This window comes from Haliotis rubra, unplaced genomic scaffold, assembly GCF_003918875.1.
Source record: "Haliotis rubra isolate DU_JTF1 unplaced genomic scaffold, ASM391887v1 Scf186, whole genome shotgun sequence".
In the NCBI taxonomy this organism is placed as follows: domain Eukaryota; kingdom Metazoa; phylum Mollusca; class Gastropoda; order Lepetellida; family Haliotidae; genus Haliotis; species Haliotis rubra.
In genome coordinates, this window is record NW_025765847.1 from 573,036 (window position 1) to 590,753 (window position 17,718).

Consider the following 17,718-nt stretch of genomic DNA (forward strand, 5'->3'; position numbering starts at 1 on the left):
TTAGTCAAGAAACCTGTCAATATGCATGATATCTTCAGAGACAGCACAGTCTGGATTCACAGGTGTTACTGTACATTTTACAACATGATGTCCCCAAACAATATTTTAAACAAGGAGGCTAGTAATCAATAAAGCAGATATTCAATTTGTTGAAGATTTGGTGAAATGTGTTGACACATTGAGATGGCCTTGACATGAGCTCAAGAGCATGAGGTACACCAAAGGTTGACATGGAAACTGAAACTGGCAGATTTCATGCTAAAAATGTCGTACATGGGAACTCAGATTCGTCGTCTACCTCAACTAAAGCTGAAACAGAAACATTGTGCAGTCCATGAAATGTGGGCCAAAATCACACTGCAAACACTTCGAATTCTAGGCTTCAAATAAAACTGCTAAAAATGGTGAAATGGGCATGCAGAATTAAAATTAAATGCTTCAACAAATCACAACATAAGCACTATGTGCTGTAGTTACTACACAAAACATGTTGACATGTGTAACTCATTATATGAAGAGGACTCACACAGATAAGCTATATCTCATCCCTATATATAAACCTGTTGAAGATGGAAAACACCTCCTTCTCTAAAAATATATACACTCTCTTTAACCTCCCCAAAAAGTATAGAATAATGATAATTTATGAAACTGATGGCAATTAGACAATCTGAAGCAAAAGGAACATCAAGAATACATCATTTGTCTTGACTCTGTCATGTGACTGGCTACTTATGTAACTGGCAACTCTTTAGCATGTGACTGGCAACTCTCTATCATGTGACTGGCAACTCTCTATCATGAGACTGGCAACTCTCTATCATGTGACTGGCAACTCTCTATCATGTGACTGGCAACTCTCTATCATGAGACTGGCAACTCTCTATCATGTGACTGGCAACTATTTATCATGTGACTGGCAACTATTTATCATGTGACTGGCAACTATCTATCATGAGCCTGGCAACTCTCTATCATGTGACTGGCAACTATCTATCATGAGCCTGGCAACTCTCTATCATGTGACTGGCAACTATCTATCATGAGACTGGCAGCTCTCTATCATGTGACAGGCAACGCTCTGTTATGTGATTGGTTACTTCATATAATGTGACCGGTTACTCTGCATCATGTGACTGCACCATATCTCCCACATGTGTAGGAACTATAAGACTATATCTTTGATTACTATAGAACACTAAAACACTTAACTTAAGTTGCAACCCTCAAACTGGATGTTTGGAAATGTGGAGTGCGCCCTAAGCCTGAGCCCCACATGTGTACAGGGACAGTAACAACACTCCCACCCTCAGTAGTAGCTTCAACATCAAGGGAACGAAGGAACTTACTGTTGGAGATCATCTGCCCTCTGTAGATTTTGTCGTCAACCACATCTGTCCAGAAGATGGAGTTATCAGCGTAGTGGAAGTCTAGTGCAATTGTGTTGCGGAGGCCAGAGACGAGGGAGATGTAGTTCATGGTGCCGAGGTCATAGCGGCGGATCTCGTGACGGTTGGAGTAGATAATGTAAATGGGCACAGAATCTGCAAAAAGGATTGACTCAATTCACTCCACTGTGAAAATCAACGAGACTTGCACTGCTGTCTTTAGCTATACTCACACAAGGTCAGGGGGTCAAGGTCAGTGGAACAGATGGTCACTTACCATGATCCAGTTAATGGCATTTAGGAATACTTAATGAAATGTTTTAAATGGCTGCGTTACCATGTTAATTCATTTCTCCAACTTCTAAATGTCCAGTTGTATTCTGTCCTCAATGTATTTCATGCATTTCAGCTCACTTTCCCTTCCGTTTCATCACCAACTATGCCTCACGTGCAACTGGTATTGGTTTCATTTGTTGTGTTTTTGTGTTTGTGCTCTCATCTAGATGTTATACAATCTGTCAGAGTTTGTGCTCATTATTATAACCTGCACAATACTGTGGCCTTGTAACCTTGCACAGTGTGGCCTGGTATCAGTGGACATCTCAACACTGCATCTCCACCTGCTGGTTCCACAGGGGTCGTGTGGAGTTTCCACTGGTTGACTGCACATCTGTTTGGGTCACAACAGCCAAACATGCTTCGGTACGGTTTCCCGACATCACCATCCACACTGTGCCCATTGTATTCTACCTTGGTTTTGTGCCATTATTGCTTGTTCTGTCCCATCTCAGGCCTCAATTCCCCTTACAACAGTTAGTTGACATGGGTGAAAAGGGTGGGTACTCAAAACTGTTAAGGTTAGGGTAAGTGAAAAGGCTGTGTACTCACCATTGGGCTTGCAGCTGTATCTGTCGTTGGCGAGGGTGTACCCAGGATGGCAGAGACACTGATGACCCAGCGGGGTGGAGGCACAGCTCTGGCTACAGATTCCCCATCTCTCACAGATGTCCTGGGCTGAAAGTACAGGACAACTCACATGATGTTCTTAATACCACAAAATATTCACTTTAGTCCACCCCAATTGCTAAACCATTTCATAAGTGTCAGTCCAGGGACAGGATTCTGTACTTACCCACGTACATGAGATCACAGAATTATGAACACAACAATGGGGTATCCTTGTCATATAATGGGGTTCGGGACGGTGGGGAAGCCTAGTGGTTAAAGCGTTGGCTCATCACGCCGAAGATCCGGGTTTGAATCCCCACATGGGTACAATGTGTGAAGCCCATTTCTGGTGTCCCCGCCGGGATATTTCTGGAATATTGCTAAAAGCGGCGGCGTAAAACCAAACTCAGTCAGTCAGTCAGTATAATGGGGTTCAAAGCTATACCGGAATCTGGGGCCAGACAAACTAGTGGTGCAGAGCATGAAAAACATCCAGTGTCCTTGTAGTACAATCCTCAAAAGTCACAGAGCGTGATCACCAAATCCACATTTTAGTCATCACTTATGAGGTATGATGGAACCAGGAATCTTTTGGGTGGCCGATTCTAAGTCACTATCCACATGCTCTTATGATACTAAATACACTGACACGCCACATTACTTTACACATATCACATGAACAGCAACATGTAGCCAGAAATATCGCTACATCACATCTAACTCTGTTTGCAACCAAGAGTTGCTAGTGAATGTCCATGCTAACCTGTTTATACAGGAGAAAATTTACTCAAAGCAGTAAGCATCTGACAAGCTGATGCAGAAGAATATTTCGGGCCATATCACAGAGTGTTTGCTTTACTTGGAAGGAAGGTGAGCATGAGTGAGCTATGAGTTGCGCCAAATTTAGCAATATTCCAGCAATATCGTGACAGGAGACCCAGTTTGGCGTGGCAAGCAAATCCCTTAACCATGGGGCTACCTCACCCAGTAGTGATACAGGTAGAATATCATTACTACTTCAGTCCAAACCATCTGATGCTACTGTATGAAACTCACAATTATGATGGTTTTACTTACGGACACATGTGCTGTTGTCGGAACTCAGTCTCATGTTATCGGGGCAGTAGCAGACGTAGCCGTTGGGGCTCTTGTGGCAGTGGTGGCTGCAGTCATTGTTGATACACAGGTCGTACCCTGGCGACAAGTAAGACATGACACATGAGTTATCTCCCTTTGTACTCTGCTATGGCAATTATACAACAGTGTTTACAATAAGTAATACACTGCTTACAATAAACATTTCTAATTAGGTAGAACAAGTAGCACTTCAGTTGTAGATCATCTTCAAAACGAGGTCCACAAATCAACTAAATTGTGGTAATAACAATCCAAAAGCATTACTTATTTAAAAATGGTAATCATTTATCTTTTAAGCAGGATGAGGTTCAAACTCAAGTTTTATGAAAACAAATGGGTGGTGCTAGTACACCTTGTATGTACAGACGTCGACTTACCGCAGAGGCGACCCTCGTCAGAACCATCCGCACAGTCACTGTGGTCGTCACATAGTTTCTCCAGTGGAAGGCAGGTATTGTTGTCATGACAACTGAACTTAGGGGCTTCACAGGCCTTGTGATAAGCTATAACACAGAAACATATTTAACTAGAACCATATCTCACCTGGCTACCATTCATTCTCATACAGTCAGTAGTTATCTAAGGGTAATATGCATCAAAATTGCAGTCCTATTTTCTGTACGAAATCTTAGAGTGTAAGAACTGAACTGCGAAACTTTGTTGCCATGACAATCTCAAGACTTTCTGCTACTCACTGCACTCGTCTGGTTTCTCGTCAGACTGGTCACTGCAGTCGGCATCCATGTCACACTTCCACGACTTGGGGATGCAGCGACTTCCATCGTCACACCTGAACTCAGCTGTGTGGCATGTGACGTTGCCTTCAACTGAATAAGTCAAAATATAATACAAACTTGAGCGCACAATTAATTCATTCTCATAAAAAATAATTAAATATCAGTTATTGCAGAATCCATGTTGCAGTACACCAACTTAAACCATGACTAAATGCACTCTGCTGACATTATGAAATTTCATAATTTGTACAGAATGAAAACAAATTACTGCATCCCCTTGAATACAAAGTCACACATGCTGTTTACAGATGATGAAAAACTACCCTGCCTCCATAAAGTCACACATGCTGTTAACAGCTGAAATGAGCTACTCACTGCAATCTATCTCGTCAGATCCGTCCTGACAGTCCTTGTCGCCGTCACAGCGCCAGATGGTGGTGATGCAGCTGCCACTGCTGCACTGGAACTCACTCTCGTGACACTGGCTCACAGGGAGGTCTGCAGGAAGTGGGTACAGTGGGAGAGATGTACAAATATAGTTACTGGAAACAAGATGTGAATCCAAGATAACAGGTTTCTATCATTGCTAGCTCTGCATTTCTTGAACTCAACAGAAATGTAATTTTCTGATTAAAATTGATATTTTATACTTATCCTGACTCATGCTTAATTGCTTGTCTCCTTCCTCTTGCGAACTATAGTGGAACACTTGAATCCCCTTTTGAAGCTCCCTATAGTTTGCAAGAGGAAGGAGACAAGAAAGCATGAGTCAGGATAAGGAAAAATTATGATCTGTGAAATTAATGAGACTTGATCAAATCATGAGTTTCAGAGACACTGAATTGGATAAAAATGAACAATTTGATGGCTATGGGTCACGAAGTAGCTGATGGACACAGTTCTAGAAGCCATACCACAGTCCATCTCATCCGACTTGTCTGCACAGTTGAACTCATTGTCGCACTTGTAGATGAGGGGGAGACAGACGCTGCTGTTCACGCACTTGAACTCCCGCTTGAGGTCACATCGGTTGCTGCAGTCCCACTGACAACGTCAAACCAAGGACAAACTATAATGCATGTACACAGAGTTCCAGTGGAATTATTCTGATGTTGAAATGATTTATACCTGTGTAGAGGTGAATTCTGGTGAAGTTATTTCAAACAGTTGTGCATTATACTGACTGTAATGGGTTTGGACCTGGATCAGGCAAACCATATGAAGATAATGAACATGACAACCATCAAAAATCATTTCAAGTGGAATATTTATGACAAGTTGTTTATGTGCTGCTGAATGACCTGGTCCAAACTATACCAGCAATATAGGCTGCTTCTAAACAACCTATTCTGAGCCTATGAGAAAAGTATCAAGTCTTCAGGGTATATTGAACCATAATCCAACAAGTCACATAGCCAGACAACCCAATCATTTTCTGCATCTCTAATGACAAGCACAAGATGCTGGCTGCTATTCTATTGTTGAATCAGCACAGGGAAACTAAGCAACCATGTGAATCCAATATGGTGTGACAGCTGGAGTGGTTCTCGACCCACCTCGTCGGAGTGGTCCTTGCAGTCGTACTCGTTGTCGCAGCGGTACATGTAGGGGATGCAGCGGCCGCTCAGACACTGGATCTGGTCAAAGCTGCAACTGGTGTTGTAGCCTACAACATACGTTACCATGGAGACACGCTCATCAACAAACACATTAACACACACACAAAGTAACATGTGAAGAAAGTAATCATAAGTTTACACCACCACTTCAGCTGTTTCACATCAGCCTGTGAATAATCAAGTAAAAGACAACATAGGATTGTAGCAAACTCCATTTACAGACATATCATGGTGGATGACATCAGAAATGGGCTTCATGTATATCACCCATTAAGGAATCAAACCTGGTACTTCAGCTCTACAAGCGAATGCTTGAACCACTAGACTACATTACTGACCCTGCAGAAATACAAGGGACATGTGTCATCTATAGATTGTAATCTCTCACCACAGGAGTCATCTTCATCCGAGCCGTCTGCGCAGTCATTGTCGTGGTCACACCTCCAGCTCTCTGGGATGCAGCGGTGGGAATCTTTGCACATAGTGTAGTTTGCAGGACACTTGCGGTCTGCAGAAACAACATGTGGACTGATGGAGGACAGAAGGGCAACAAACTTGGTCGTGTAAAAAATCCACGACCAGTTTACACCCATTAAATTTGCATTAGCCTGAGACTACTAAATTGTGCTTGAGACAAGAAAAACTCCAATGAAGGTAGTATTTAAGAGCCATAAGTCAGAACCTGTTCAAAGATTTTATTGTGCTTTGATTGGAACTTAAGGATTTCGAAGGATGCATTTGCTGTCATTGGACTAACCATACATAAATGTCTTACCTTATGGTTCAGACATTGTCATGGTAATACATACTGTGTCAATTCTCATAAATAGACAAGTCAGCAATTTTGCTGATAACTTCAAACTCTGTGACAATTATCAGTGCTATAATCCAACACAAGCTCTGAACACTATCATCAGCCTATTAAGACAGTGGTCCCGGTACAGGTGTGTTACTAGTTACCTTAGGGTTAACAGAAACACATGCAAAATTACGTTCTAGGTCAGCCAATCAAAAGCCTTGGAAACATTACATATTTAGTTATTTTATGAACACTTACTGCTGTTACAGGTATTGGCATGTTCATCTCTCTCGTCGATACAGTCAGGTTCACCATCACACACGAACTGGGCGTAGATACACCTCTGGTTACCACAGGCAAACATGTCGTCAGGGCAGGTCACGTTACCTAGAAAACATACATGAACTTAATATCAAACAAGAGATTTCAAGAGTTGTAAAACATTTCTTTACTATGCTTTCTGTGCCCCTATTTGGATGGGTAGGGAACTCTGTACACTATTTGGATGAGAGAGAAGGTTTTATGATGTGTTTGGGAGGATGAGGTGTGTGTAAAGACTGCATGAGATTCAATATCAAAACATGCAATAAAGCCACGGCTGGAGGTCCCTATCAACCAGCATTGGTATCATACCACAACATCACCGTCTGACCAAGCGTTGAGCCGGTAGTACATTGGTATCATACAACATCACCGTCTGACCAAGTGTTGAGCCGGTAGTACAATGAGCATGAGTCTTAACCAATAACAGGATCTAGAGGACAATCGTAACTCCATCTGTGGGCAAGTCTGAATAATCCTGTTTGTGCATCATTTTCAGTTAAACATACACATTATCGTTGCTGAGGTTACAAGTACAAAATTCTACTTCAGAAGGTGTTCAGACCTGGCTAGTAATCTACTTACTGCAAGGTCCCTCCTCCCCACATCCTCATCTGATCGGTCAGGGCAGTCGTAGTCGCCGTCACACTTGAACTGGTTGTTGATGCAGCTGCCGTCCTTGCACTGGAACTTAAAGTTCTCATCACACTTTGGCGGCGACTGATAGTTTGGAATGTCTGCAAGTGAAACACAGTCCATTAATTCCTCCAGATATGTGTAGACAGGATGACCCCTATAGTCGATATACTAACCCAAGTGGGTGCATCTATTTGAGAAGATGACTTACAAAGTAGTAAGCACAAAGTAGTTTACAAGATTAGTAACACATCCATAAATTCGAACTAACCTGTAGAGGTTTCAGATTCTTTGAATATATTCCTCCTTGGGGTACTTATAAGCATTTAAATGTCCATTTAAAATCCCTACGACAGTTGTAACAATATTTGAATAAAATATTTACAAAACAAAAACTACGTTTTGTCTTGTGAGACCACCCTTACAGGGCCCTCTGGCCCCCTACAGCCAAGAGCAGGTAACTCTAGACCGTAACCTCGTACCTCACTTTCCATGCTGAACGACATCAGACAGAATGTGGGGAGGTGGGCGGGCGTAACCCAAGGAGGAATATATTCAAAGAATCTGAAACCTCTACAGGTTAGTTCGATTCTTTTTTATATATTCCTCCTTGGGGTACTTATAAGCATAAGACAGACTCCTAAAGACGGAGCTAAGGAGCGGCATTCTGTCTGCAGAAAACACCCCCCGACAAGAAGTGGAATTTCCCAAGCTAATTATAGCAGAAAAAGCACACTTACCCGGTCACGTGTCCACCATAGCCAATCAGGCGGGGGCATGAGCCAGGGTCAGGGTCGAACATATGTAAATTGCCCAGCGAAACCTCGCTAAAGCAAACTAACGAGACACACCCTCCCTCCTTCCCGTAATCTACTCGGAAGCGAAGATAAGGGTCCCGCAATAAGCCGCCAGAAACGAAATGCCTTAATATGTATATATTTAGCAAAGCTTCCAAGGCCAGTAAAGTCTAGAGCAGAATGCAAAAGACATGGGAATAAAAACCATCACCACATAAAACCCGTCACCAAGGGAATATGTAAACAAGATTTTTAAAACCCAACACCAGTGTTAAAAAATTTGGCATAGAATGGTTCACATAATTCCTCGAAAGCTCAATCGGCTAGAGAGGTGGAACCATGCCCACTGGAGAGAACTGACTGACCGAACCGAGCACGCTCACTGGAGAGTCTGTCAAGTTGGTAATGACGGATGAACGTACTCGGACGGCTCCAAATAGCCGCGGAGCAGATCTCCTCAATGGGCAGGGCTGCAGCGTAAGCTTTCGATGTAGCAACTGCCCTAACCGAATGAGCTTTCAACCCTACAGGCGGGATACGCCCTGTTTGAGTATAGCTCATATGTATGGCAGAGACAAGCCACCGAGAAATGGTTTGCTTGGTCGCCGGAAGACCAGCCTGAACCCCGCCATAACAACAAAACAATTGGTTACCCTTACGGGTACCCCTTGTTCGTTTGATATAAGCCTTAAGTGTCTTACGGACATCTAAGACGTGAGCACGTCGTAGAGAGGTACCGGACAGGGAAGGCTGAGTGAAAGCTGGGAGCTCAATAGGCGCCGTCACATGGAAGGGACTATCCTTCTTAGGACGGTAAGTATCAGGCAGCCGTATGCTAACTCTGTCTTTGTGAAAAACAGTAAGCGCGGGATCGGCCGACATTGCGTGAATATCGCCAACCCGCCTGCCTGAAGTCACCGCCACAAGAAACGCCGTCTTCCACGTCAACAGCTGGAGTGAAAGAGCCGACAGATTGTGAAACAGTGGACCGGACAGCCAATCAAGAACGATTGACAAGTCCCACGGGGGACTAATCTGCCGGACAACCGGACGGATTCTGTCCACGCCTGCTAAAAAAGCGCTGTACAAGAGGGTGCTGCCCCAAGAGAGCACCGTCAACAGGAATATGAAACGCAGAAATAGCTGTAGAATATCCTCGAACAGTTGAAGCCGCTAGACCGGCATCCAACCGAGACTGGAGGAATTCTAAAACACAGACTAAATCTGTAGAAAAGGGATCAAGAATCCCCCTGTTGACACACCAGCGCGAATAACAGGCCCATCTATCCTCATATTGAACGTTTGTCGAATCCCTCCGCGAAGCCAGAATTGTGTCTGCAACTGGTGCAGGAATTCCGCTCGCACGGAGGCGATCCCTGACAGCGGCCAGGCCACCCACTGAATCCTGGAATTCAGGTGGGGAAGCTCCATTCTGGGATAGGAGGTCCGGTCGAAAAAGGTAATAGAACAGGAAGCTGAGCCAGAAACCTGAGAATTACCGGAAACCAGCGTTAATGCCGACCAAAGGGGTGCCAGAAGCACAAGTAGCCGAGCTGGTTGTGGCAGCGGTCAGCTGTGACAGGACCCTGGAAATCAGTGGTATCGGGGAACGCCCACAGTACCCTGTCCGTCCAATCGAGCTGAAAGGCGTCGTTGGTTAACGCCCCGGATCCGAATCCGGGAGCAAAACACAGGAATCTGGTTCGTCACCCCAGACGCAAACAGATCCACCTTGAAAGACCCGAACAACTGGGAGATAATCCCGAATATCTCCCGGTCGAGCATCCACTCGTGTGGGGCTAGATAACAGGCGCCGAATGTTGAACTGATCTGCACGTAGAAACGTTGTCTACCCTGAAGGAGGGCGGAGAACGGAACTATCGCGTAGAAATGGCCGTTTGATTAAACATTTCTAGGATCGAACCACACGGCCCTGCACCAACAACTGAAGCTTTTCGAACACCCTGCGGACTGCTCTCAGTTCTAACACATTGATGTGTAGCTGACGGAGTCACTGACCAGAGGCGGAGAATGAGTGCTCGCCATGGACCCCCAACCTGTGAGGGAGGCGTCCGTCTGAACTGAGAGGAAGGTGTCGAGTGTCGAGGGGATCCCCTGGACAAATTCCCGGCGCCCGTCCACCATCGCGAAGTGAGGAATTAACCACTCGGCGCGTTGTGAGAATAATCTCGTAGCTCTGCGAGTGGGACCACAGCTGAGCTCAGCTTGCTGAACTGGTTGCATCCTCAGATGCGCGCACGCCAAAACCCGCCCACTGTCGCCGCCATGTTGCCTCAGCAACCGAAGCCATGTTCGGGCTGGCGATTGGGCGACTGGAGAAACTGTGTAACAGTCCTCTGGACTTTGGCGATGCGGCGGAGCAGGAAACAATCCCTAGCTCCGTGTTGAATCTGGCCCCAAGAATATCAGATCCTGCGTCAGGAACGAGGTCTGATTTCTTGAGGTTGATAATCCAGCCCAGTGACACCAGAGTATCCATCACACACAGTGTGGAGGCTCTGCTTAACTGAGGACCTAAGGCCCTGAGAAGCCAATCATCTAGGTACGGGTGACAACACCTGCCCTGAGACCTGGCTAACTGAGCTGGGATTAGCATAAGTTTGGTGAACACCCTTGCGCCGTGGAGATGCCGAGGGGAGCACGCGAAACTGGTAGCACGCCCCGTCGAAGGAAAACCGGTACTTCTTGAACTCGGGTGCATTGGAACATGGAGGTATCGTCTTTGAGATCGATTGACGAAGCCAATCCCCTGTCTCGACGGAGGAGATCACTGACCTGAGTGTCTCCATCCTGAAAGACGGCACCTCCAGTAACTGGTTCAACCCTCTGAGATTCAGAATGGGTCTGAACCCTCCGTCCTTTTTGGTCACTAGGAAGTAGGTGGAATAAAACCCCTCTCCTTGTTGACCCACAGGAACCACCTCGATGGCTGCCTTGTTCAGTAAGGACTGAACTTCGGCACGGAGCGCGTCCGCCTTGTCTCGGGAGGTCGGCACAGGCATGTGTCGAACCCCGGAGAAGGACGGAGGATCTCGCCTCCACTGTGGCAAATGGCCATCCCTGAGCGTGGACAGGACCCAGGGATTTGAGGTGGCTGCCTCCCACTCCCGAAGGAATAGGGACAACCGGCCGCCGACAGGGACGTGTGGCATGAGGCAGTGCACCCCCACAGTCGGCAAGTCTCCGCTTGCGTGAGTGGGGGGCAATAAGGGTTCTGGGGAAGTGATCAGTGGGAAGCCGGGGCTGGCTTCCCCTTGCCCCGAAAAGGCTGCTGAGCTTGAGCAGGCCTGCCCTTGCCTCTTGCGCGCCTGCTCCGCTTGGACTGCAAAGGGGCAGTCCACTTTGCAGCGTCCTTCGCCGGGGCAGAAGGATAAGCGGAAGCGAGCGGGGAAGGCCGGTGGCGAGGAGCGGAGGGTTGCTCCAACAAAGGCTTAGAGTCTTTGAAGGTAGAAACAGCCTCCGCGGCCTCCCGTACAACCTGCAATGCCCCAGGGAACAGGGAAGATCCCATGGTATAGGGCAATGACAGGAGCGCCTGTTGCGTGGCCGGTGAATACCGCGCCACAGACAACCACAGGCGGCGCAGGCCCAAAGCGAGGTCGCCACTAGGTGCCGAGGGCGCGCTATCTCCACGGCCTAAGCCAGGATCAAGCTGCCCAGGGGGAGGCGCGTTCCCCGAGCCGAAGCTCGGGCCGCAGCCAACCCCCCCAGATGCGTCAGATCCACCCCCCACGACCGGCGCGGTGAGCTCCTTACGGAACCCATCCAACGCCGTATCGATGAGAGATTTCACTGACGCCATCTGTTCCTGGAAGAAAGTGGTTAGTGATTCAACGGGCACAACTGGTGCCGACACAACAGGGGGGTGGGTAGAGACAGGAGCAGGTTGAGGTTTGGTATTAGATGCCTCCTTGGAACCTTTAGCTCTTTTGGGAGCCGGCTCCGTATGGGAAGCGGCTCCCATAGACCCCTTTTTTTGTGTGAACGCTTGGACGGGGGATCCTGTGCCCAGATATCACCCCCCGCCCGAATCAGGTTGCTGTAGAACAGCTGATCCACTCGTCGTGCTCGAATCGTTTGAGGCGTAAAAGTGGCACATGCCACACACCCCTCTTCCTCATGCTCAGTTTGGGTGAGGCAACGTAAGCACACCTCGTGTGTGTCCCTGACAGGAATGGCCGTGAGGCACGAAGTACAGGATTTAAACTGCAACAAGTAAACAACCTGTGCAGCAATCAACCCCATACACACAGACATATATGAAAAAACACGCATGGGCGACACAACTAATGCGACAACGTAGCATACAGTTGACAATAACCATAATACGCACTGACATAACTACTTAATTTTATTATCGTGAAGATAGAAAATGCAAGCAGTGGAAACGCCTACATGTAACCACATATATCGTAAAATTACTAACACCACCTGTAACATTGAAAACCACACGGAAACCAATGAACAGTGATGCTAGCGAAGGGACCTGGCAGCCATCTTGGCACGCACCCGGCGAGCCGACCGCGACAGGTACCAAGTTACAACTAAAAATTATGAATGAAAAAGTTCAGAACAAGCCTTCAAATCGCCCATGCAGGGAAAAAAGAGAACCATACATACAGTTGCTGTTTCTGACCCACTCATAATTCTCGCCGGGAAAGAAAACTTTCTTGTAATGGACCCACGTCTATGTCGGGAAACGACAGCATGGAAAGTGAGGTACGAGGTTACGGTCTAGAGTTACCTGCTCTTGGCTGTAGGGGGCCAGAGGGCCCTGTAAGGGTGGTCTCACAAGACAAAACGTAGTTTTTGTTTTGTAAATATTTTATTCAAATATTGTTACAACTGTCGTAGGGATTTTAAATGGACATTTAAATGCTTATAAGTACCCCAAGGAGGAATATATAAAAAAGAATCTGCTTCCGCTTGACTACCTACCTTCGCAAGTCAGCTTGTCGTCGGTCAGTGTTCGGCCATTAGCACAGGCACACACCTTCCCCTCCGGTATTGACAGACAGAGGTCGCTGCAGCCTCCATTGTCCTTGGCACAAGGTTTATCTCCTGTCGAACCCAATACAAACTGTGTGAGTGAGGTAAATCAAACAGAGTAATGGACAAATGACTCTCCTAATTCAGTGAATGAGTGAGTGACATCAAATTTAATACCGCATGAGCTATATTTCAGCCATATTGTCACATTTTAATATTACAATATCATTTACAATTTAAAACATAGGATATAACAATATTTTTTAGAATTTAAAACACTGGCTATAAGCCCAAATCCTCATTCTGTCTACACTCAAGAGGTGAAGTGAAATTGGGTTTTAGCGTCGTGCTCGAGAATATTTCGCTCATGACAACGTGCATGCGTGTGTATGTGTATGTGTGGCTGCTTGTACTAGCCCAGACTGAAGCTGGTTTTAAAGTGCTAGCCCATGCCGCAGTGAAGCATGAATACCCCACTCAGACACATTATACTGACTCCGAGCCGACCAGTCATTGTTGTACCCATTAATGCCGAGCGCCAGGCAGGGACCAACAAGTACCACATTTTAACGTCTTTTGGTATGACGCGGTAGGGGATCGAACCCACAACCTTCCGCTCTCCAGGCGGACGCTCTAACCACTACACCACAGAGGCGGTCCGTCTACACTCAACAAAGTCAGTGAGTTTAATATCAGTCTACCAAACTCTGGTACTATTGAATAAACTAGGGTGGTGGGCATAGTCTTCAAAAATGTCCCTTGCTTTCCTCATATGCCTTGCCATGGTAGTTGGTAAAACTTATCTTTCTGCTTGCACGTTGTCACTTTGGCTATAGTCTATAGTCACTTAAAACTATTTGTCTTAAATTACAGAAAACTTGATATTTCTGACGGCCATTTCTGTTCACTAAACATTATTGATGTTTCCACAATGACAAGGCAATCAAGTGTTTGGTCCTGCTTACCATCAACAGTTTGGGCGTTCCTGTCAAACAGCACCAGATCAAACAGCGGGGAGCTGTCGGTGCGCAGATGGATGACTGAGCTACTTGTTTCATTGATTGTGTCCACCAACCCCTTGAGTGACTCTGTCCAGTACAGGTTGTCGTCGGAGAAGACGATGCCGTATGGGTGGCTGTGACTGACGCCCTCAAGATTTCGTTCAGTCTGTTTACAGCAATGTCATCATCGAGTTAATAACAACAAAGTTGAAGAACACCCCATTCATTCAATTACTGGTAAATATTCAGGCATAAAAATAAGAATTAACAAGCATTGTCACCAAGGTGACATAATACCCCGCCGCAAATTATCAAGTCAAACTTATAAAGTAATGAAAGTTTAAATTAAATGTCAACAAAAACATGACCAGTCAACCTCTCTTGATATCTTGCTCTTTAGGTGTTCAAACATGCACATATTTTCAAGACTGACTTTGACCTTGACAAAAAAGTCATAGTGTATAAAATATGTAAAAATAGTACTAAAGAAATTGCTTATTGAAAAACATTCAAGGGAAATCTTGAAAGTCTAGGAAGAAAAACCAGTGAACCGTTCTCGAAATATCTTGCTGACAATTCAGGTTAACATGCTGAAATCTTCAAAGTGTCATCGTGACCCTGAAAATTAAGTAAAGGTCACCAAAATTGACTGGGCCCTGGGCCTTCCCTAGATGAAGCTTGGTGTCAAATATAAAGAAAATCCAGTGAATATTTTTTGCGATATCTTGCTGACTATCTTAACATGCTGAAATCTTCAAAGTGTCTCTGACTGACTGACTGACTGACTGAGTTTTGTTTTATGCCGCTTTTAGCAATATTTCAGCAACATCACGGCAGGAAACACCAGAAATGGGCTTCACACATTGTACCCATGTGGGGATTCGAACCCGGGTCTTCGGCGTGACAAGCCAACGCTTTAACCACTAGGCTACCCCACCCCCTCAAAGTGTCTCTGTGACCTTGAAAATTAAGTGAAGGTCACCAAAATTGAATGGCCCCTGTGCGTTCCCTGGATGAAGCTTAGTGTCAAATATGAAGAAACTCCAGTGAATGGTTCTTGAGGTATCTTGCTGACAAGCATAGCATGCAGGTTAATATGCTGAAATCTTCAAAATGTCTACGTGACCTTGAAAATTAAGTGACGGTCCCCAAAATCGACTGGGCCCTGTGCCTTCCATAGATAAAGCTTGGTTTCAAATATGAAGAAAATCCAGTGAACGGTTCTTGAGATAGCTTAACATGCAGGTTTACATGCTGAAATCTTCAAAGTGTCGCCATGACCTTGAAAATTATGTGAAGGTCACCAAAATCAACTGGGTCCTGCGCCTTCCCTAGATAAAGCTTGGTGTTGAATATGAAGAGAATCCAGTGAACAGTTCTTCAGATAGCTTAACATGCAGGTAAAACGTTAAAGTCCCCTTGTGACCTTGAAGTGAAGGTCAAGGTCACCAAACCTGACTTGGGCCTTTCATATACTGTGATGAACTTAGGTACCAAATATGAAAAGAATCTAGAGAAGGGTTCTTAAGATATTCCAATTCGTACGGATGGACGGAGCCTAATACTATATCCCCCACTTCGCGCTAAACGCACGGTGGGGGATAATGATAAAGTATACTGAAACTTCTGTGGAGTGGTAAAGATAAAAGCCTCTTGGATACACTGATTCATGATGTTATTATGCATACCCGTCTGCCTGACCCATCTGTCAAGATACTGTCGATCTTGTCATAGTAAGCATCGGTCCAGTACAGTCTGTGATTGGCTGTGTCCAGGGTGAGACTGTTGGGCCACTTGATCGTCTGGTTAACCAGGTCTCTGCGTCCACTGCCATCCAGCGCTGCCTGTTCAATCTTAGCGACGATGTCACCAGGATGTCGCCACAGAAGGTCAATCCAGTACATCATGCTGAAGAAGTGAGTGAGTGAGTGAGTTTGGTTTTACACCGCTTTTAGCAATATTTCAGCAATATCACAGCAGGGGACACCAGAAATGGGCTTCACACATTGTACCCATGTGGGGAATCGAACCTGGGTCTTCGGTGTGATGAGCGAACGCTTAACCACTCGGCTACCCCACCACCCCTCATGCTGAAGAAAGATCAAGGTCAGGATTATCAGAAATTAGAAAATACTCATATCAACGATATCAAATATGATGTTTACATTTCAGTCAGCAATATCCCAGCAATATCCCACTGATGTTTAAATAGTCCACTCATTCCGGGAATGTACATCACACAGTAGCCATGGACATACGTGTTTCAAAGCAATCAGGTTTTCTCTCATATATTTCATAAAAACATGAAGGACATATACTGCTCAAAAGAGTTTAAGAACAAGTAAAGCGTGTCAAATAAATCAATCTTACCCTTCATTTGGATCTACGACCATAGACCGTGGGTGGTTGGTACCGTTGACGACAGTGTAGACCATGGAGGTGTTGTCCAGCCTGACGACGTTGATTGACTGGTGGCCGTCATCAGTCCAGTACAAGTTATTGCCCACCCAGTCAATCGCTAGACCCTCACACCGAGTCACTCCTACAACACAGTGTTCAGCAGTTAGACTCCATCGACACCAAACACCAGTTACCATGGCAACAGGTATTTTACCCAAGCACGGTAAGTCTTGGCTCTGACATGACCAAACACCTCAGTAACCATGGCAAACGATGCTAAGTTGCCATAATCCTTGGCTACATTGTGACCAAACACCACAGTTACTATGGCAATAGGTATATTACCTGAGCATTAGAATTATTGGCTCCATTTTGACCAAAGATCTCAGTAACCATGGCAATGATGCTAAGTTGCCATAATCCTAAGCTACATTGTGACCAACACCTTAGTAACCATGGTAATGATGCTTGGGCGCCAACCTTCACTAACGCTGCACATAAGGTGTATACAAACACAGCTACATACCTGAATCCAGGAACAGTTCAGATTCTCCTTCACTGTCCACATTCCGCCTCCGTATCTGCATCTTGCTGACATCAGAGAAGTACACATCACCCGTTGACGACTGTGGTGCCAATGCTATTGGTCGGTTGAGATTCTGGATCGGAACCATGACGTCATGTGCAATGTTCGGGTCCAATGAAATACCATGTACACTTCCTTGCTGGGCACTGGCATATAGCAGGAACCTGTCTGGTATGTTCTCTGTAACCATGGTAACAGTTCAGTTTTACACCATTGTCATTACTGGTTAAGTCATGGCTCGAGTAGACCATCTACAGGTCAACAGTGTAGGAAACAATTATAACATAGGTTAACCATGGGTAGTTCATTTGGTAAGGATGGCTGTTAAAACTATACCCA

General features: G+C 45.5%; 1 protein-coding gene across 1 annotated transcript in view; it reads right to left on the minus strand.

Annotated features, from left to right (window-relative positions):
• The window catches only part of LOC124273921 (low-density lipoprotein receptor-related protein 1-like), a 188,903-nt gene that overhangs the window by 68,046 nt on the left and 103,139 nt on the right, over positions 1–17,718 (minus strand). The window contains 16 exon segments of the mRNA XM_046709263.1: positions 1,350–1,544; positions 2,277–2,402; positions 3,414–3,530; positions 3,851–3,976; positions 4,169–4,300; positions 4,586–4,708; positions 5,125–5,254; positions 5,767–5,876; positions 6,218–6,337; positions 6,887–7,015; positions 7,531–7,686; positions 13,342–13,464; positions 14,358–14,559; positions 16,082–16,301; positions 16,764–16,935; positions 17,320–17,559. Of these exon segments, the coding sequence (XP_046565219.1) occupies positions 1,350–1,544; positions 2,277–2,402; positions 3,414–3,530; positions 3,851–3,976; positions 4,169–4,300; positions 4,586–4,708; positions 5,125–5,254; positions 5,767–5,876; positions 6,218–6,337; positions 6,887–7,015; positions 7,531–7,686; positions 13,342–13,464; positions 14,358–14,559; positions 16,082–16,301; positions 16,764–16,935; positions 17,320–17,559 (2,421 nt within the window).